The sequence below is a fragment of the Schistocerca gregaria genome, chromosome 1 (assembly GCF_023897955.1).
Source record: "Schistocerca gregaria isolate iqSchGreg1 chromosome 1, iqSchGreg1.2, whole genome shotgun sequence".
Classification (NCBI taxonomy): domain Eukaryota; kingdom Metazoa; phylum Arthropoda; class Insecta; order Orthoptera; family Acrididae; genus Schistocerca; species Schistocerca gregaria.
In genome coordinates this window covers 1,152,218,448-1,152,241,217 of record NC_064920.1, presented here as the reverse complement: position 1 = coordinate 1,152,241,217, position 22,770 = coordinate 1,152,218,448, and the positions used below count along the sequence as shown (strand labels likewise).

Here is a 22,770-nt window from a genome sequence, read left to right as displayed (position 1 = left end):
GCTAGTTCTAAAAGACAAATAGTAATAGTAATTTTATTTATTACTATGTGTAGTTTGCAGTTTTAGTTTCGAACCATAATAACGACTGTAATTTTTACATAAATTCAACGGTCAAGAAATTTCTAAGTCAGTAACAGAATGGTGATGAAATTAACTACGTCATTACATCAAAGCTTGCTTCTGTGGAGAAGGGAGTCCTGATATTGCTGCCTCGTTTGCAAACACAGCAACAGACATTTATTACGACCTGTAAGCTAATAATCTAATTATAAAAGCCATGAATTATCGTTGCGACTACTCTCTATTTTGTGCAGCTCTACTAAAGTACTAATGGTCTTTTTTTTACTTTTTTCACCTTCAAAACACCTGCTATAATTTTTTGCAGTTATACTGTCACGTCTTCCTCGCCCAAATTTTTTCCTTCAAACATTGTCGTTCGGTAGCATATATGCCCGAATAAATGAACAAAATTATTTTATTTTCCTCTTGTGAAAAGTAATTAAGAGTGTTTCCACTTTCCGTTTAACTTTTTTCATATCAATAAATAATGAAATAATTTCAAAACGCCATTACGCACAGTGATGAAACTGATTGTCTCACATGCTGGAATACCTCACTCGTCATTTGTCCAGAAACTACATGCCAGGCACCCATAAAATAAATCGTTATTTATAAAACACTTAGTACAGTTACGTAAAACACAAATTAACAAAATCAGTACACTGTGCGAATGATTAATATTTTTGTTATACACATATATCTGTTGACATTCTTGGATTCGAACTAAAAAATGGTCTGTTGATTCACAAATGCCACACATTTCGATGGTTGTAAATAAGCAGTAAAAAAGTCTATGACACACTACAGGAAGTATAAATGTTTATTTTATAAAGCGTAGAAATACAATCGTGTTACGCACTGATCACTTCTTGTTAGTGTTTCCATGAAGAACCCATTTTGTTTACAGTTTCTGCTGCTGGTAAGCTATAAAATGACTGAGGTGCAAGGCTTTAATTAAAGTTTAATTTTCCGTTCATAATGAACACGACAGTTTTGTAAACAAAGGAATCGCTAATGTCGTTTCATAATAGCAAGCTGCTTTTTCTTACGGCTCAGTGTTCGATAACAACAAGCGGCTGAGAGAACGAAATGTTATTTCATCAGAAGAGAAAGAATAAGCTGTAACAATAGCCGTTCGGTCATTAAGATAACCAGTTATTCGCAAACGTCTATCCAACTAAAAGTAAACACAAGGGTATGTGTAATGAGAGAACGCCAGAGGGAGTCATTGGGATGCGGTAATAAGCGAAACGCTCTAAAACTGTTTGAGCGTCAGCTCGCTGACTTGTCAGCACGCGCCGTGTGAGAGCTACCGCTGTCTGCCGTGTGAGCGAGCGACTGGGCTAGCGGTGTGCTGTGGCGTTGTTAGGTTGGCTGCAGTGCGCGACTGCTGGCCCAGCCTTGTTCGTCCTCACTCGGCTACATCGCTCGCGGAGCAGTGCCTGTATTGACTGGTGGCGAAAACCGAGCAATAACCTCTTCAGACACGTCGCAACTCATCTCTGGTGTCGTTATACATGCGTGTGAAGTGTGTGTGTGCAGTGCTTTTATCGAGTAAACGGCTCTTTGCGATGTAAAGACTTACTTGTGCTGGCCGGCGGATGGATACGCGGCCATTTTAGTAGGCGATGCGGCAACCGTGTATATTCCGCCATTCGAAACAATCAAAGTGTTTTTCTCCAGGTGCAACTCCTGGAATTTTGGTGTATACCCTGTGGCGTGTAATATATTAGTGCTATGTGATAGATTCGAATTAATGTCAAAGTTTCGAAGATTGCAGTGAAGTGGTTATTTAGTTCGCAAGTGGTACACAGAATGAGGTAGAGCTATGGAAAACGACGTGAAGCAGCGGAATCAAAGGAATCGTCGTCGTGAACGGGCGCAGCGCATGCAGGCTCAGAGAGAAAATAAAGCTAAAGATGGGGATAGTGCGGAAGACGAATCTCCGGCTAGAGAAAAGCCGCAGAGACCTCCCAATAGAAGGAAAAAATCGAAAGAGCCGCAGTTCGAAGAGGATATCATTGATGGATTTGCCATCCTAGCATTCCGTACATACGAGGAACTCGAGGTAAGCGTCAATATTATTCTTTTCTGTATTTTGTTGTCATCCGTCTGACAGGAAGAGTTTAGTGCCTAAATAATTTTTTAGCCCCCGATGTCACCGTTCCGTGATGTTAGCGTCGTCAGACGACATGCAGCTTAATTCACATACTGAACGACATAAATTTATGATCGTGTTACAAAAATAATCATCTGAAACGGAAATTTCTTTGCTGTTTACGCACAAGAATTTGCACGGTGTAACACGGGCAGAAACTGAAAGCTTTAGTGTTCTTTTTCATCGCTCAGTATGACAGTCAGCTGTAGGGAAGACACGGTATGCAACAGTTTCGTTATTAGTTTTGTAACTTTTGCGGCAGTGTAATTACAAATATTTTTAAATGCAGTTTTATTTTAGCAACAAGGATGCGTGGCTTTGTGGCTATCTAGGTTTCAAATAATTTTTGTTGATCGTAGGTATGTGATGAGATTACACAGGTAAAAATAATTTAGGACGAATCGGAAGGGACCTTTTTTTAACAATCATTGTGTTTATGGTATTTTCTTGCTACCTTTCCTTTATACTTCAAGGAATTACTCCTTGTATTATTCTGTCTTTGATTACATTACCATGTAGACATTCTGTTTGTAAATACAGGATGACTACTCAAACGTGCTGTTTGTATCTGAATTTTTCAGTATTTTGTTTCGAGTAAATACCGCATATTTTACAGTTTTCTTCGTTAAACATGGAAGCGAAGCATATAAACTCAAACACGGAAATTTATTCGCAATACCGGTGTGGTTTAATGTCCTCACATCCTTTTTGACATTAAAAACATAAATCTTTCGGTAGTGTTAAAAATATACATATTTCTACAGTGTTATAGGCTACTTTGTGTCAGATTGCTCTTTTCTTAAATTTTGGGATATCTATTATACTTCACTGCAAATGATTGGTAATATTTACTCGCTCTTATTAGGGAATCAGAGATTGATTTAATTCTCTATTCCTTGTGGTGTTTTACTATAAGTTTACAGATGGGATATTCGGTCAATATATTACTGTTAATTCACTGTAAGAAATGTTAGAAAGAGGGTTTGCGCATGCTCCATACGCATGCGATTATTCTTGTGTATAAGCATTTTGCAGATTGTCGCTGGAACAGCTGTGGCGCTGTAATACACTCTTAACAAGTTGTATCATTCAGGAAACGAAATATTTTTATTACGATAAAAAATTTCTTGCGTGCGATGATAGAGAGAAGACTAAATGGAAACACTAATTACATAGTGAAAACTTTAGAAGTTTGAAAAGAGGTACTTCTTTTCATTATAATAGTTTCACTGTATTGAAAAACTGCTTATTACTCTCAGCTTGAATTTTTAATACGGTTATTTTGAGATGTTTGATAAATCCGTTGAAATAAGAAAAAGAAGTATTGTACTTTGTAGAAAATTGGACGCGTGCTACTCCAAATGTTTCTTCCAGATAATTTCCAGAATTGATTAGGCAAAATGGTTTTGTATGTGAAAATGTTTTTATGCTGTACACATTAAATTTTAGTTTTAATTGTAAACTTTTGGCACACATCTATTTTAAATGCTCCGGTTATACATAATGGGTTAAGTTTGGTCTTCGTTTCTTAAGCTGCGTTTTACTCACGGTATATTTGAGTTCTTAGTATAATAATATTTCTATTGGGTATTGAAATTTTGCCATCAGTACATTCATATTACAGATGGTTAATTCAGTAATTTTTGTTTGTGGAACCAAATATGTACTGCTTTCAATATTTGCTAGATCTCTTCTTCAACATGCGTGTAGAAGTTCATGTTGTTACTAGATTATTGTGCTAATTTTTTGTGGTGACAAAACATGTACCACACTTTCAGTAATACATAGTTCTTGTGTCAACTATTGTCGGAAGAAAATTACTCTTGGAAATTGGGCATGATTGGAGTGATAAAGACATTATGTGAAACATATATTCAGATCTGAGGACGGTGCAAAAAAGAAACCGCAGATTCGTTTTAATAAAGTACTGCAGTCGGTTCCTGGAACTCATTCGATGCTTTTGCAATAAGCAACTTAGTTTCACAAGTGCGTGTAAGCGATGACTGTTGTGTGAAACGGCGAATGACCTGTGGGGGATCGGCTTTATGAACAATGAAAATGAGATGCAAATCACGCGCTTGATTATCGTTTATTTGCATTTTACTGGAGCAGCGGCAAAGAAACCGAATGACAGTGCATATTTAGTTACACCTTGACAATATCTGCATCATGAGTTGCAATTTGTGGGGATCTTCAGAAGTACTGCTGGAAGAAACAGAGCCCCCACACAAAGTTTTGATTCTTACCTGCAGATGTATTGCTGCATTTGTGCTGTCGGAGTGCACCTCCAATTTGATTGGTCACAAGCAACTAGATGAAATTACTTCAGACAAAGGCTGTCGAATTTTATTTTGTCCTCGGTTGCTTCTAAATTTATCGACAGCCGGAATGTTGTGTTACGTTTCATGTAGGTATTGTAAACAGTGTGATATTTTGAGGGGGTGTGCCATTTTCCTACGAAGATAATTGTGTGCCGCTGTTTTCACTTTTAAGCTGTAATTTACTAGCGTCGCAAAAATATTTTCCTTGTTTCCGTGGCGCGTGGATCAGTAAAATAATCATTTAAGCCAGAAATGAGACATAAGTATTTAATTGCCTAACCATGTTCTGGAATAAGGACTGTTATCACCTTAATAAATTCAATACTATACGCTAGCCAGTGTTTTCGGTTTATCTGATTATGGTAATGGTTCTGGCGTTATCGTGGCGTCAGGCTTCATTAATAGGTATGTCATGTAAAATTTTTAGTGGTGGAACATGTCATTTTTGGGGCAGTAATTCTCTCGTTATCCTTTTACTTCGTGTAAACCCGCTTTATCATTGTACACACAATGAAGACGAAAACGGTAATTACATTTTATTCAAGCCGTTGTGAGAACAGCAATAATCATTGCAATAAAAAAAAACTGAACAAGCTGTTCGTTTGTTACACACTTATGGGAACGGTGTCAGTGATTCAAGATATTGCAGTTCCACGCTCCCTGCCCGTAATTCCTCCTTCCTTCATTTCAACAAAATTGTTTTTGTTATGAATAAGCGTTACTGGAATGCAAGTCACATTTTTCTTGAGTAATGAGGCGGTTAATCACCGTGAGAAGGTTGTGCAATATTCTGTGTGATCTTCTGTCAGCTCTGTTAGTTGTAATGTGAGCCAAACATTGCAGATCGAAAATATTGCTCGCTTGTGTTACGCAATGCAGCGTGACTTTTGGTTGACACCGTTATATTTTTATACGTTTGTTCCGTTGAATCGGGCGGACTTATAAAGCCCACTGGTCTTCATAGCGTAACAACCTTTTTAGATGAACCCACTATGGAGGCGCTATGGTATATAATAGGTTGAAGTGGAAAGGATACAAAATTGCGGGAAATTTCTTCAAAAAGAAAAGAAGAGAAATGATAAGGCAGGAACTTTTTTAAGTATGGTGTTATTGTTTGCATCATTAACTTCATTTGGATGTTGCTTTGAATGGATCCTGTGGATAATGTACACTGTTTTGTGTGATGATTAATTAATTTTGTTCTCTATCTTTACTGTTGTTGTTGTTGTTGTTGTTGTCTTCAGTCATGAGACTGGTTTGATGCAGCTCTCCATGCTACTGTCCTGTGCAAGCTTCTTCATCTCCCAGTACCTACTGCAACCTACATCCTTCTGAATCTGCTTAGTGTATTCATCTCTTGGTCTCCCTCTACGATTTTTACCCTCCACGCTGCCCTCCAAGTGAATGTTATTTGATTTTCGGCCTAAGAGGCCCCTGTTATTGCCTGGACATGTGCAACTGGACCCTCTCCTCCCCTCTCCCCTGAAATTTTTGTTATGTTGACAGGGCCGATCCTCCCAAGAGCCATTCGCGGGCGAAAGGTGAAAACCTATTTTCGAGTTGGCGAAGCTAACAAATATGATTGCCAGATAAGGGTTACCGTAGCAGACTGACCTTTAGCGTAGACACATGTTTACGTTCGCGCCACATTTAAACCCTCTTTGTCGTGTTAAACCCATTGTGCATTATAAAAACTACAAAGTAAATTTTGAAAATGTATATTACACAATTGACAAATATCCGACTAGTATTTAGATAAATTTATGCACATATACTGTACATAAACTATGTAACTTTTACCTCCAGTTACTCGTATTAATAAAGAGTGTTGAAGTAGAACATACAGAGATTTCGCAGACTCCTGCGCTGGTAAAACAGTGGTTCTATTCCTTTGTCATCAACATCTTTGTTGATCCACAATAATGAGATGACTGCCTTTGCCAGCAATGTGGCTGAAGTTTCCGTTGATACATACATTATCTTTTCATGAATCAACGGCTGATAATTCCATCAGAAATCTGATCGATTCTGTGTGGAAATCGTGCCACAAGAAGAATACAAGTTGCCAGTTACGCCTCCTCTGATAATGGGGCAGTGTAACGAGGAGTGTAATCTGTAAAGTAGTTCCGAGAGTGTATTGAGTTGTTCGCCTGTGCTGTTCGTGGAACTGCGAGAGCTGTCTTAATGACCTTAGGGTGAGTACAGAGGTTTTGTTTCTGCAAACACTTCAGTACGCCTAGAGGCGTTTCTCTTGAGCGCTTGCGCGATCGCGAGAATGTGTTTGGATACGAACGCGAGCGTGGAAAGAATCCTCCAGCGGGCGTTTTGGAGTTGAGCCACGGGCGCGTCCGGGAAGTCAACAACCGCGGTGATTCATTTATGTGGCCGCTAGCTGCGCTGATTCCTCGGTTTAAATCTGGACGTGTAAGCGGGCGAGTGATACCATCTGGTGGGCCGAGTTGGCCGGCCGTTCCTCTGGGGAAGGGGGGGAGAGAATAAGGAAGGGTTGCAGGGGAGGCTGTGAATGGTCCTCGAGGGATGACGAGTCAGCTGACAGCCTCACTTCCTGCTCTTCCGCAGGGAGCCGGCCCTATGTCTGAACTGGAGACCGGCTGTTCCTCAGCCACGACTTTCTGACCACCTCAACAAGTCGTACTTAGTTTTCTGCCAAGAAGTACTTCAGTTGCACTCTGGCTTCCGTGTTACCCTCTTTTAAATTCTCATTTCTGTATTATTTGGTTGTTGTGGGAGGGAGAATTGTTTAAATAATATTTCTAAAAAATACTGTATTTGTTGTATCGTACGAACAAAAATTGTTAATATGATTCAAAACAAGGGTATTAGAGGAAAACTCAAAGGCAGAGCATAAAGTTCTCAAAGACACGGCATTTAAAACAATCGCTAAAAATTGCCGACAGAAATTGCTCATAAATCAAAACAAAATCAGAAAAATCAGCTCATTCAAATAATTAGGTGAGTGGCTAAGCATAATCAACAATGAGGACAGTTCAGTGATAAAAGCAAAAGCAAATAATATAAACATTGCATTCCAGAACACCAGGAATATATACGGCGGCTTTATCGTGGGACAACAAAATGAAACATTATAGTACGGTAGTGATACCTCAAATACTGTGTGGAGCCGAAATATTAAAACTAGCGTGGAAAGGTGGCATAAACAAAAGCATGAAAATAGAAAGAAGACTGCTTAGAAGCATATTTGGCTAAAGGACAACAGAAAGAATACAACATGCCATAACCTGACAAAGAAATGTGTGAACCTGAGGAGAACGTAACATACACAGTGTGTAAAAGAACAATGTCGTTCATCGGACATATAGTTGACGAAGCAGATGTTAAGTAAAATTAACACACACTAATGACCTCAGAGAAGCAAACATCAACATGTTGTATACAATAACAGGAACTTATTCAGGAAAAAAAAAATCTGTTAGGCCTAGTGTGTTTCAGGCAAGAATAATAAAGAAAAAGGAACAACTCCGGAAGCAAAGACCAGAACATATGGATGGTATGTGGGCGAAGAGGAGAAATACGAACTTAATTATTGCTTTTAGGTGTTCTGTAAAAGGACTACTCTAATAAATAAATAAATAAATAAAAGTTGCCAGGAAAAAAATTAATCCCACTGAGAACATTAAATCTTCTTTTCCACTAAATGTCAGGTCAAATCTTCAACCATGACAGTCAGAAATTTATATGATACTTGCCGACTTATTTCGAGAAACTATATTACTATGTAAGATGTATGTTAATCTAAAATTTTAATTTCCTGAGATACTTACCCCAGAAAAGATTTAAATGCGTTGCAAATATTTTTTACCGTTGGTCGACTGAAACTTGTTTTTAAATGCTAAGAATCTACTAGGCATGTAAGAGGTCATCGAAGTGTGCAAATATCAGTTTACGTACAGAATGATTAAAATCTTATCGGGCCCGATGCCATTTAAAAAGGCGGCCTGATTTAATGGATGGATACGAAACCGTTATTACGTAATTAAGAAATAAAATAAAAGGACGCATAAGAAAATGTTGTTAACCCAATAGCTGCTCTCTAGATACTTTGTAAAAGCAGACAGCATGTTTACAAACAAGAAGGAAGACGGCCCTATCAAGTCACCTATGTAGCGGTATTTGAAAAGTGCATAATTGTATGGCTTAAATTACTGATACGCATCTGATATCGAACAGATTCCAGCTAGAAGTTAGATCAGTGCCTTTGTTCAACGTAGCATGCATTCTTGGAGGAGTTGCTTTTACTCAAACATAGTTTTGCAAAATACTGATAACGACATGTGAGCACTCGAGTGCGCTGTGTTTAGACATTATACAGTTAAGTGCTCATAAATTACGAAGTATCTGTGAGCATTTTACGTTGTATCGGCATGAGCCTTAATAAACGTATTTTCATGTATTTCCTCTTTGTTTACATCCGCATAGGCCTGTTTGAAAGGACATGTGAATGTGTGTACGCTTACAGGTTCAGTGTTACATATTGTTAAGGGTGTGCCAAGGTAATAATAGAATGATTTGCACTATTTAATTTAAAGAAATAGAGGTAAACTTCTACAAAATCAGAAACTGACAAACCATGGGGTAAGCCTTACGTGTGTAGGCTACTGTCGCCGTGGAAGAAAAGTGTGTGCTTTTTGGAAATCAGCTTTGTAAATACGAATTGTTTTTCACAAAGACTGCAACCTGTACATATTGCTCGTTTCCCCAATATCAAGCGATAATTCTCACTCGCCCGTCCACTGTCAGTGTAAGAAAATGCGCAAAAAAACTTATTTTTGAAACATTCCAGACATCAGTAATGATAAGGAAACGTTGTGTAATTTTAGTGGCCTGTAATTTGGGCATTAGCTTGCAAGGAAAACTCTCGACGGGGGAAATATTTTTGAAATGCTGTATGTTTGAAAGCGTGATACAATTTGTGTATTCTTCCACGAGAGTTAATAGATAAATAGCATGCTTTACATTCTACAGAAAATAAAATGCTACTAATATCTGCTGCTTCTGTAAGACAGAAATAGAATCCGTGGATTCTACTGTCATGGGTTTCAGTCTTTAAATTATTTCATAATGCATCCTTTTCCTAGACACCGGCTACTATGTATGTGTTATAGGTTTCATGACAAGACTACAGAAGTAGCTCTTGGTATTTGGAAACTTGGCAAAGAACACAAATACAGCCACTAAGACTTCTGGCGGAGATGCAGAAGGATTTTACAACTGTCAGCCGAAGTTATCTCGGCAGCGTGCGCGGAAGTGAGTCATAACTGTTTTTACTCGCAAATCACGGCGGAATGAAGTGTTATTGGAGCCGTAATATTTCTTGTGACACCGTCGTTCATTTGTTTGACCATCTTGATTATCACCGAGGCAAGAAAAAAGAAGTGTAGATAAATATCGCGCATATTTCACTGTTCTGTGCGACATGCGGTGCAGCCTTGGGTATTCGCAGTGTCACAAAATCAGTAGTTTCGATTTCATTTTCGTTCGGCGCTCGTTTATTTAATTCCAGTGGCGTGCTGATCAATAGCCAGAGCGTGAGAGTGGTCGACTGAGGAGCGGCCGCGAGCCTTCACAGAATTCCACTGAGCGTGAAAGCGTGTCTGATCGCTGAACGTGTTAGTGAGACAACTGAGGCAGCGCTCAATGAGTCGTCGCAGTAAGCTTGCATTCTATGCCTTTGTGCGCTTTGTAATCCCCGTAGCAGCCCGGTCGTTACGAGGTGTATTCCCGTCGCGTTTTTAGGCCTAAACTACAGCTTGCGCCGGTTGGCTGCTTAAAAACTAAATTATTCGGTGAGTGGGACTGTGTTGGTTGTAAATGTACGATGCTCCCCACAGAATTTTTTTTCGTATGCTCATTAATGAAATTTATTATGATACAAAATATTCGGTATAAGTTTTTGAGAACAAATAATTTGTTTACCTAAAACTTAACTGGTACACACATAATATATTTTCAATTGTTAATAAAGCATTTGAAGCTATGTGTAATATACATCTCTATGGTCAGAAAGTTCTTTCCACTTTATGGTTATTCTCCAGTACTTCTTAAATAATATTTACAGTATGCTTCTGATGATGCCAAAATAAACAAAATTTCAATATAAACAAGAAACCATTGACTTGTGTAAAGCATTTGTTAATTTTCTTCGTTTTTCCACAGCAGGTATTTTTATGATCCGATGTCAACCCTGTGGCCGTAGCATTCTACGTCAGTGCCACATGTTACTATACTAAAAACATACTTTTCCTAAATCATATTTTACTGTTTTTTTACACATGCAGCAATTTTCTTTCATCCAGTTACTGATGTAAATGGCTCGGTGTAATACTTCGCCTTTAATTAGTTACACGTGCAGAATCTCTCTTACATACAAATTAAAGTACGGGTGGAATCTGACTTCGTCTTTCTATCCCTAACAATAAGTTTACTTTAAATGTTCATGAATAGAGATCGTAGACAATGATGAATTAAATTTTAGGTTACTAATACTACTATTCTAGATGATTTTCTTTCTTTGTTTTTTTCATATATTTCATTACTGCAGTCTCGTTACTGAGTGAACTTTATCTAAATTATTTGTGGCCTATTATTTTTCAGAATGTAACACCAGCACCAAAATGTTGACACAGCTTTATTATACGCAGAAAATGCTGACTGGAAATTTTTCTTCTGTGTTAAACACTACAATTGATTCAAAATTTACTTGTAAGCTTTGCTGACAAATATATTTTCAGTCGTCAGTTTCAGTAGGGTTTTGAACTTTCCGGTTTTTAACTAGTGATCACTTATGGCGACGGGATCATGTTCCCATTTTTTTTTTTCAATAAATCCGCGAAATGTGGTTGTTGTAGTATTTACAGTTTTGTAACACGGATACAGTCAAATTTTTTGTGAAGCATCTGCTCTTAATATTTCAGTGGGTGCATACGTTTTTGTTACTGTGAACGACTTCTATCTACGTTATATGGTTAACTTCAGCAGTACACATATTTAGCCCAAGGATTGGAAAGCAATGAAATTCGTCATGTTTGAGTTAGATGTGTGAGGCACAGATTCGCAATACTTACTTGTCGGTTTTTGTCATTGTTGTTATGTCATATCCTTCTTGTGGGGGAAAAAGGTGATTTGGGGGTCTTTCATATATATATATATATATATATATATATATATATATATATATATATATATATATATATATATATATTTGGGGCCACAGTTTACATGCACAGTTACTAAAATTCATATACCATATTCCAAATGTGAACACATATTGTTCCATGATTCGAAATATAAAGTTTGGTAAACAAAATATGGCCCTAAATACGGCCAGTTCGGAACAACCAGCTGATGCACACATGGGAAAGTATTCTCTATAATCAGGAGTCGCAGAGCTTCGTTGAAACGTATTCAAGCTGCAGTTTGCAGTTTACATGTATGTTTTAGGTGGAACAAGGCGCGCAAGGGATGTCTCAGTCCTGTGATTGTCAGCGTGTACCATGATGTAGAAACGGGGGTTGCGTCAGCGTGATAGAATGAGCTAGTCACCTGCCGGCGAAGACTCCCCATTTGGAACGACAGGTTTCCTTATTTTATAAAAACCTGGCGCGGTGCTGGGTTGCCTTGTACACATTTATTCGGTGTAGGAGTGTATACTCTACATCATAGCAGGGGTCACGTTGGCATCTTATACTGCTAGCGCCTTCGCTGCTACGGTCATTCTATGCAGAGGTGGCCAACAGTCGTAGCGAACTACTTGTTCGAATTCTCTCACGAAAGGCTTTTCACCGAAAATTTTCGATGCCCTGGAAGCCATCATACGCGGCATGTGACGAATGGTACACAGTAAAACAGACAATATAATATCAGAAAACAAACTTTACCCTTACGTTGCTTCTGCTGGATGTTGTTACAACCCATTTTGGCACTTGCCAGTCTTGAGACAGCGGAGGTAAGATTTTCTCTAGTTTACAAAATAAGTAAAACTATGATTCAACTGGAGTTTATATTTTCCGCCACTAAACCTGTTGCCTTACTTCCAGTTCTTTCCAAGCGGTGTCCTATCGCTAATCATTCAATAAATAGCATCAAGTCTACCGATAAAACAGCTGAATGAAAAAGACATTCACTATCAGTTTTTATCAGACATCATATACACTCAACAACAACAGAGAAGCATGAAAATATTAATTTCATGCCTTAAAATATTATTGAATCTGCCAATCCAAGTCATTTTTTTAAATTTTATTTTAATGCCGTCTTAGTACAGCGAAGGAGTAGATCGAAGATATATATTATTAAAATTAGAGAGAAATTCCGCGTTATGCAAGATACTGTTTGTTTTGGCTCTAACTAAACATATTTCAGAACCTTGCACGCTGTCTTCAGTGGGTTTTTGTTAATTATTCTGTCTCACGTGGCCGTAATAGTCATTTTGTGCTGGTTATTTATATTCCACAGCGTCCCATGCTTCCGATTCTTCTGGGTTTTCTAAAACAATTATTTCCTGGACTATCGCAGTTGTCATTGCTTTCACGTTGTTCTACAGGACACATCAGATGATGTGTGATGCGAGTCAGTGGAAATAAAAATTTGAAGATTGTTCAATACGTAGCTTGCCAAGTGTTACATACCATAAATAAATAAATAAAGTCTTGTCCGGCCATAAGCGTTCCATGGGCTTTTTCGTGTTTCTTAAGTTTGTCAGTCACTTCCATTGTGAAGATAAGTGCCTTGTAGTTGCTAGTTTATCACCACCCTGTCTTGTACGGTAATTAAATTCATAAACTCAGCAATGACTGCCCATGGCACATTTACAGCGCTGACATGATTATATATGAAGGTTATCTGGTGTAAACTGCCGTATTAAAGTTACTAGTGAAACGTCAATTGGAGCAAAAACAAGATAAAAAAAACCCACAGGATACAGATTTAGTACTTGAAAGCTAATTGTCTACATGAGTCAAGCTTGGGTTTCATTAGCTAACACGAAACAATGCTACTACTAATCGTGTAAAAGTGTTTTTTTTTTTTTTTTTCAGTGCGAATTCAGCCATCTGAAGGGTATCTACTTTGATACCATTGTAAACGAGACAGTGAGCCAGATAAGATAGTAGATAACAAAGTACATTCGTGATGTTTAGAAATTCCTGTCTCTGGTTTAAGGACAAGAGGACTGAGAAATAGTGCTACTGGTGAATTGCGAAGGCTGCCATTGTTTTCTGGCAGTAGTGTCATTGCGATTAAATGGATGAGATGTTGGCATTCTATATCGGCGCAGTGACGGGTAGTGGCGCAATACTAATGAGAGATTGAAAAAGAGGATGTCATCGAATATAAAGAGCTGATTAATTATGGACGCCTCAGATTACAGCTCAGGGTATGGAATTTGAAACCTCTGCGGAGCAAGGGGGTAAAAAAAAGACAACGAAGTGGTTGGGACTGGATAACAGGGGGGCAGGGGCGCATCCGATGGAGGGAAGGCAAACAGAGAAAAAAATTATACGCCTCCTTGTGGTTACAGACTGCCCTAAGTTTATTCATTGGGCAGGAACTACTCAAGGTGCACTTAATTTTTTGAACTCATTCACGGTACTCGGCTGACGATTTCGAAACTTCTATCATTCGCAGAAAAAAATACTCTTGGAGAATTGAAGTATTCGCTGTAGATTGTTCTCGTATTAGTATCTGTTTTAACGACGAATATTCTGTGGCGTCATTAATCACACCACCCAATATTGAGTTATTTGACGCCGTTGTCATGTGATAAAACGGGCCGGGAGACTGTGCTAAGTATGGGGCAGTATACTTTTGATGGAAAACACATATAAGCATCAAATACATTAGAACAGTTTACACTACGAGGCGGTGGCACACAAAAATGGTTTCTTGGGACAAAAACGTGAATTAATTATAGGGTAGGGAATAATTCGGGCTTTGTCATCAGTTGCAATTTACAGTCTTGATGTTTTATTGTCTCGTGAAACATATTTGAAATATCACGAAATTTCGTTGATTTCCTGTGACACTGTCATATTTTTTTGTTTTGCAAAATAAGCATTGTAGAAACACAACGAACCTGAATTTGCTTCGGTCAGTTATCAAAACGATTATGTGCAAAATAAATATTCGAAATCGTGGCCGGTTACTGTTTCTGCTCAAGGGGTCTGATCGAGCGAGTTGGCGCAGTGGACTCGCATTTTTTCAAACCCGCGCCCGCCAATCCTGATTTAGGTTTTCTGTGAGTTCCCTAAACCTGCCAAAGCTGGGATGGTTCCTTTGAGAGGGTACGTCCGATTTCGTTCCCCATCCTTCCCTAATCCGATCGGATCGATGACCTCGCTGTTTGGTCCCCTCCGCGCCAAATCAACCAATCAGCAGGCGCTCGCTTCAATTAAATTAAGCCTCACGGCTTTCCTTTCTACGGGAACACTTAGGCTGGAATCCAGTACATAGTTACAATAATATTTTTGGAAAAAAAAAACGCAACCGACTTCCTCATGGGCGTCTGCTACGAATAAAACAGACCAACATTTATTTGCTTGTTTTTTGATAATTTTCTTACGTATCTAGTTTGCAGTTTCTAGTTGTGAAAATTGCGTTTTTACTTGTCAGATTGTAGACGTAACAGAATAGACACCTGAGGTGGTTATAAAAGAACGGAACTGATAACATATCATCTACCAGAAAAGATAATTAATTTGCAAATGGCCTCACAATGGATAGAAAGCTTTCCTAAACTTTCCTCTAGTCGCATTTCCCGGAATTTCTGCCTCTCAAGAGCAATTTGTCTGTATTAATTTGCTATAGTGACTCTGTACCCCACCAGTTAAACTTAGGATTGCAAAAAATGGTTCAAATGGCTCTGAGCACTATGGGGCTTAACTGCTGAGGACATCAGTCCTCTAGGACTTAGAACTACGTAAGAACATCACACACATCCTTGCCCGAGGCAGGATTCGAACCTGCGACCGTAGCGATCGCGCGCTTCCTGACTGTAGCGCCTAGAACCGCTCGGCCACCCGGGCCGGCTAAGGTTGGAAATTCAAAAGTATTACAGTTCTGTCCCAAGTTAGTTCTAAGATTTTTTCCTGTAATATTTCGCGTTTTTCACAGCCTGAAATGATTTATATATGCGACTGATGCCATATTGCTTCATGATTGAGATATTACTTTAAACCATATGCCTCCTTACACCTGGATGGGTAAACTATTTGCAAAGTTGGGGTGGCACTACGCCCGGTAATGCATCAGACCCAACGTACGGCTCAGGACGGTTAACTTTATTAATTCGTTTCTGATGACATATATCTTTCAGAGCAGTACCTCGTATACCACCACTGCAGCTCGCAAACCGCGAGGCTTGCATTTTTATCGGCTCCAGACTGGATTCTCAAACGGAATGCCACCTGTAGAACTGGTTCCGCAGATTCTGCTCGCCAGCCCACGCGAACGAGTGTTGCGAGAATATTGATACCTCCCGACGGGGCCACGCGGGTCATATAACGCACAGAGCCGTTGAAACAGTGGCGCGTGCTCGCCGGCAACTGCCAGCGGCGTCCGTTCGCCTTAGTCATTTCGCCGCGTAATGAAGTTTGAACGACGTGGCGGCCGACACGGACGCGTAGCGAGTCTCGACGACAGACGCGGGTAGCGCAGCGGTGACCGGCCGTTCGTGAGCAACCTGTAATTGCGACTCGGCTTTGCAGTCCCCGCCGGGACTTCCGCTTCGGCGGTGGAATTTCCTTTCCAGCTGGAGACGCGCGCTCGCCGTATGGTGTAAATTTCTGTCTGACGTCACATGATATTTATTGGAAGTGTTGCTGCAACGGTCGCATGTTCGACGAGGTGCACAATAAGGGGTGTGTACCCCGTGCTCAAGCGCACCACGAGGGTAACGAAGCCCAAGAGTATGCTGGCGCTCCTGTTGCTACGACAGAGTCTGTCACGCCAGACGAACTCCTACACCCAGATACCACTTACTTTCCCACTACAACAACGAACGCCGTCAGTCGACTGAGGAAGGTCATGGAAGCAATTCAGAGGCGGGCTTCTAGATTTGTTACTGGTAGTTTTGATCATCACGCGAGTGTTACGGAAATGCTTCAGCAAGTCGGGTGGGAGTCTCTGGAGGAAATGAGGCGTTCTTTTCGTGAATCGCTACTGAGGAAATTTAGAGAACCAGCATTTGAGGCTGGCAGTACAATTTTACTGCCGCCAACTTATATTTCGCGGAAAGACCACAAAGATAAGAGAGTACGGCTCGTACAGAGGCATATAGGCAGTCATTTTTCCCTCGTTCTGTTTGGGAGTGGAACAGGGAGAGAAGATGCTAGTTGTGGTACGAGGTACCCTCCGCCACGCAGCGTATGGTGGATTGCGAGTTTGTCTGTAGATGTAGATGGGCTTGGTGCTGCATTACATTTTGCAAGTCGCTCCCGAAAACGCTCTGGACTTGTGGGTCCACCTGAAAACGACTCACTAGGCGTTCCGCCACCATATATTGTCCAGCATACGACTATCAAACTATTTAGGCACATTATTCGAGGATCCTCGTGCCCATTGGGGAGTTCAGAGTACTAGAAGGCACACTTAAAAATGATTCACGCCATACGATTGATCCTCAGAGCAAACGGTTTAGAGGGGGTCCCCCTTACATCGATGTATACTATAAATAAGTGACATTGATCCAATAAAGTTCTCTAGATCCTATCGAACCACTTTCCTTTCCTTGGTGCTGGGAGGGTGGGAACGGGACATTGAGGCCAGGCCTCGGAAGACGAGCCCTGCCCTCTTTGCCCCCGACCCTTCTCTCAGGCCGTTACATAAACAAAGCGGCAAGAGCCAAGAAGCGTGGAAGGTAAAAGTCGTAGAGGGAGACCAAGAGATGAATACACTAAGCAGATTCAGAAGGATGTAGGTTGCAGTAGATACTGGGAGATGAAGCTTGCACAGGATAGAGTAGCATGGAGAGCTGCATCGAACCAGTCTCTGGACTGAAGACCACAGCAGCAACAACAACAACACTGGTTGTCCCTCTCCAAAACAAACAAATTGGAATTATAATTGTCTTGTTACGAGTTGTAGTTTTCGAGGTATTTCAATGCCTTCAGCTAAAATGAAGACCCTTTGTACTCTCCAAGCCATGATACGGCGCAGGCGCAAGGCGGATGGTACTTTTCTATAAAGGTAGTGAATAAAATAACCATATGGAGCTAGGAAAAAGCTGCCACTGAACCACCTGTACGCGCCCAAATCGGCCTCTTCTTCTCGTCCGTATCCATATGCATGATACACTACTGAAGCATAAAAAAATGCGAATTTTCAGTTCTTATAGGTGTTGGCAAGTATGTGACGTTCAGTATCTCTGTTAATTTCATTGCGTCCAGTGTACGATAGCTGCAAATGAAAAATATATTAATAACCTATCATACTTTCTTTCACATCGTTTTCCGCTCCGTGTTATCTGTTGTCTGATGGTTTGACGGGCACACCGAACTTGTTTAAAATATCTGTACCATGTACTGTGGTTGAATCAAGGCACTGGTTCGGTTTACATTGTGAACATCATTAATACGATATCCGAAAATTTTTGCTGGCTAGGAAACCTACCTGTTTAATGTGCGGTATGTGCAGTGTTTAAAGTGCTGTCCACTGTGTAAGTCCCATAACTGCCAAAGAGGTACTGAATGGAATGAGCTAAAAGAAGGGATCAGTTGATAGGTCACTTGCTGAGGCATCAAGGTATTTTCATTTTGGTAATGGAGGGAGCCTGTGTGATAAGCTTTTTATAACAAGTGTCGACGTAGCATCAAGAAAAAACATTTTCAAACACAAAATATCGGTAGAACATATTCGTGAACTGATATGTTGCCTCGCAAGACTAAGTGGATTTACTCACTATATCCTCCGCACGGCGAACAACACTCTCAATGTTCCTGATCGGTAGACGTAGCATTCTTCCCGGGAAGGCCACTTCCCCGACCCACGAGCCCTGCTTGCTCTTCAGTTAACAGACGGTCTGTGCGAGAAATAAGCTATTTCCGGGAATTACCACGTTGTCTAGAGTGAGTGTCTTCGGCGTCAGCGTTCTCGGCAAATGGAGTGCCGAGGAAATCCGCTGAGTATTGGCAAATACCTGACCGCGATAAGGCAGCAGGGGCATTTACGGACTCGTACCCTTCAGCTCCACGGGCAGCCGTTGCGCTGGGCGCCAGGTTATGACGGCGAGATCTCTCTGCCCGATACGAGGCTGCTGCCGTAAAAAACACAGCAGTGCCGCCGTCGTCTTGTAAGTTGTGCACACGCCTTCGCCGTTGTTCCGGAGAAACGGTCCAATCAGAGTGTAATTTCGTATGAGGTGCACCTTTTTTGTCCATATCCAAAGCGGAGCGTTTTTCTTCACATCAGGCTTTCAAACACTATATAAATTTTCAGCAAAGAAGTATTTTTCTAAGCATTTACTCGATAGATATTCTGGTAAATTATGGTCGATTCGGCCATTGTACACTGCGGAATCAAAACGTTTTGTTCATTAGTTATTGAATAACGCAAGGAGCCACAAATACTTTTTAAATGTTTTATTTTAGTGCCATAACTGGTTTCGGACTACCATGCCCATCTTCAGGTGTCTAATATTTTCCATTACATACAAGTTTTGACTGACAGCATGTCGTCTGCTCCCACACTGTACAAGAATGTTAGTGTATTCAGTACCGCTTTATATGTTGTTGCATCAATTAAAACACGCTAAAGTGCTTGCGTTTATTCAGATATAATGCAAAATACTTGTGTTCAAACGTTTAGTGGATGGCGACTGTTGTGTTGCGGCACTTACAGTTTTCCAGGTCGATGTACATGATGCTGAATTCAACACAAAGCTACGGTGCCACACTTCGTAGCATTTTAAATGTCAGTGTTGAGCATCACACATGTGCTGTAAACTTGATGTTATGATTTACAGTGCAAAGATTCATTATAAAAGATACAAAGATATAATTCATTTCCTATTGACCAAGAATGTACACAGAAACAAGATGTGTGGAATGTGCAAAATGTTAACGAAATAAAAAATTTTGCATTGTAAGAGTAAACTTATCATTAAAAACAGTAAGGTTATTTTTTAATGGACTTGTCAGCAGTAATTTTGAAATAAGTCATGTACAAGCACATTATATATATAATCATTACAGTTTTTTTAATTAGTTGCAGGAAATACAAATTAAAAAATTCGAGGCTGCGATGAGGGAAACACATTTGTCTATGATGATAGTCTATATACTATTTTAACAATTTTATACTGAGATCATAAACGGGTCCTTTTTTGCATTGTTGTGACTGACAGGGGTCGAATTTGTGTTTGATTTCTGTGACCGGCGCAAGGAAATTATTTAAAACTTGTTTATTCCTTGCTCCAATTGCTCATTGTTGTTAAGTGAGATTGGGAATATGCATTTTTTTCTCTAAGGGGTCCATTTTCTTGCCTTTTGAGTCGTGTATAATATTTGTAATTTGTCGTTAATGTTGGAAACAGTGAGTCCGTTTTGATTCGTGTTAGTGGCTGCTGCTACGATGGTTGCCGACCGTGAGCAGAATGACTCCCGGTGGCGTTGCTAGTACATGAGTATGTAAGGGAACTATCGAAGAGGAGAAGAGACGACTGAAGGCTCGTCATAGCGACAATACGGGCAGCAAATACGGAAATCCACTGATACAACCAACGGTGACAAAGGGTGCAGCGCCAGGAAACTAGCATCTCGACAGCAGCAAAGCTGGTAGGCTGTCTTGAGCATACGTGGAAGATGGTTGAAGGTGAAACCAACTCGTCAAGAACGACGAGTTCGGCGGCTTGCCCACGTTGTGAAACAGGATAGGCGGCGATCTGGCGATAGAGTACAATGGTACAGTATAGTCGTACGGCATAAACGGCTGGGAGATCCCGAATGGCAGGTTGAGTCGCCTGTTTGGAATGGTTTTCCCTGTCCTCCATAGCTACAGGCACCTTTTTGTCGCGAAGTATGCGAGCTGTGTATGGCTTTTAAGTGTTGGTGATCGTAAGAGGTGTGTGTGTGTGTGTGTGTGTGTGTGTGTGTGTGAAGCTCCATGGGGCTCGCCAAGCTTACCGTCCCCATCCGATGGACGAATCGCTATCAACAGCGTAGAGGTTTGGAATGTAATCCCTAGGACGTTGGCCCCACGACTGGCGATCAGGAACTTTACGCCACCGTCTCTACTCCCCATCCGGCCCAATAGTGGCAACGAGAATTTCATCCAGGCTTACCCCCGAGTCGAGAGCCACCGCATAGGTATAGCGACCGCGGCTACGTAGGCGGATAGTGAAGTCTCATGCAGGGCACGAGATATTTTGAGCACAACCTTCAGCGCACATCGTTGAATGTGCGTCTCCGCAGCAGACGACCCAAAGACGTCAGCTACGGCTGCAGTGGACACAGGACAATCGAGATTTGGTCGTGAATCTGTGAAAACGTTTCGTTCGGTCGGATGAATCACCAGGTAAATGTTCGGTGTGGCTGTCATCTAGGCGGACAGATGCTCGAAACGTGCACCGCGTTACGGATGCAGGGCGATGGGAGACATTCACATGGGCTTCCGTGAGATCTGTGGAAGACACTAAGACAGCTGTGGACTACGTGAAAATCACGGCGGACCACCTGCACTCTCGATGACGCTCGATGTCTTCTCCGACGGCGATGGAACCTTCCAACATGATGACTGAATCATGTTACCGTAGTTACAGCAGCGTGAAAGTCAACTCACACTGACGCCATGGCAGTCAGATTCGTGTGATCGTAACCCGACAGAGCATTTCAACAGTGTGTCTAACCACTGGCTCATAATTTACGGGTGGACAGGCCGCAGGTACCGGAAGCCTGCCAAGTAGTTGTGAATCCATGCCACCCAGAATCTCAGCTGCTCAGCACATGCTATTCATCAGATGGACATAATGTTTTGGCATTCAGGCGTAGATAGCCTATGGTGCCTGAGGAATGGACAGTGATTCCGGAAAACGTCGGATACAACCTCTAACTTCGGTTAAACTGTTACTACACGGTTGTTTCTCTTTCGTTTGCTTCTTGAGAAATTCTGTAACATGTGCAACTGGCAGCCGACTAATGTAAGCCATTCGGCACACTCTCCACAAGAGCGTGTATACAAGAAATTTCCATCTGACTTCTTCTTCGTTGCCATTGTATTTGTATAAGCCGCAGCCACTTTGTAATATAATTGTAAATTGGCCGTTAGCCTTCAAATGCTCATAGTTATTAATTTGCCGTGTCTGATGATTTTAAAGCAGTTGTACAAGAGTCGACAGTGTGCAGAGGAATTTATTCTGAGATTTATGTATCGTAATAACTACCAACAGATAGGTTTCGTTTGGGATATCAGACGTAAGTGAACTTCACATTTAAAAAATGGAATTTAATGAATATGTAAATGCGACCTCCTATACAGTAAAATTACCACATAAATCTTGTGGGCATAATATGATTTTTGTAATCCCTAAATATATGCCTGTCATCTAACATTGTAATTGTTAATAAATAAATCCACGTTCAGTTCCTTGCAGTTCAATAAACAAGTCACAATCATTTAAATATTCAAGTGTATTTTTATAATGAGAGAATAGTGCTTCAGCCTGCTTAATAGTTTTGTGCGAGAATGGTGCTTCGGCTTCGTTACAACTAGAAATTTTGTAATTTAAATTACGTACTGATACGTGACACGATTCTTTGATGCTAATCCGGTGTTATTGACTAGAAGTGATTAATTACTCTCGACCACATTTCTAACCAGGTGCCAGGTGACAGCTGAAAGCGGTTAGTATTCGTCTTTGAAGTGATAGCATCCTATTGTACGGCAAAAGAAATTATGGAATGTCATTCGTTCTGTGCTTAAGCGCACAGAATTGAACGCGGAGGGGGGAACAAAAGTTTTCATGCGCTCTGTACACCCCTGGCGCAACCGTTCAGTGATTCCGAGCAGCTCTCCGCTACCTGAGAGGCCTATTCATGACCAACTGCTTCTGCCCCCCCCCCCCCCCCCCCCTCGGCGTTGTTCCCAGACCTACCAGACCAGCTTCCCGTCCCAGCACGCAAGCACAGTATTCACTCTTACTTCTTTTTCTCTACTCTCGTCTATTTGTAGTTCTCTCGTCTATTTGTAGTTCCATGTTGTGGA

The 22,770-nt window shown here is 40.8% G+C and overlaps 1 protein-coding gene across 3 annotated transcripts in view; it reads left to right on the top strand.

Moving 5' to 3' along the window:
• Positions 1-1,387: 1,387 nt before the first annotated feature.
• LOC126284061 (autism susceptibility gene 2 protein) overlaps positions 1,388-22,770 on the top strand; it is a 633,203-nt gene continuing 611,820 nt past the window's right edge. For all 3 annotated transcript variants that reach the window (XM_049982668.1, XM_049982679.1, XM_049982658.1), the window contains exon 1: positions 1,388-2,128. In XM_049982668.1, coding sequence (XP_049838625.1) covers positions 1,889-2,128 — 240 coding nt within the window. In that variant the 5' untranslated portion in view covers positions 1,388-1,888. The remainder of the gene's footprint in view (positions 2,129-22,770) is intronic.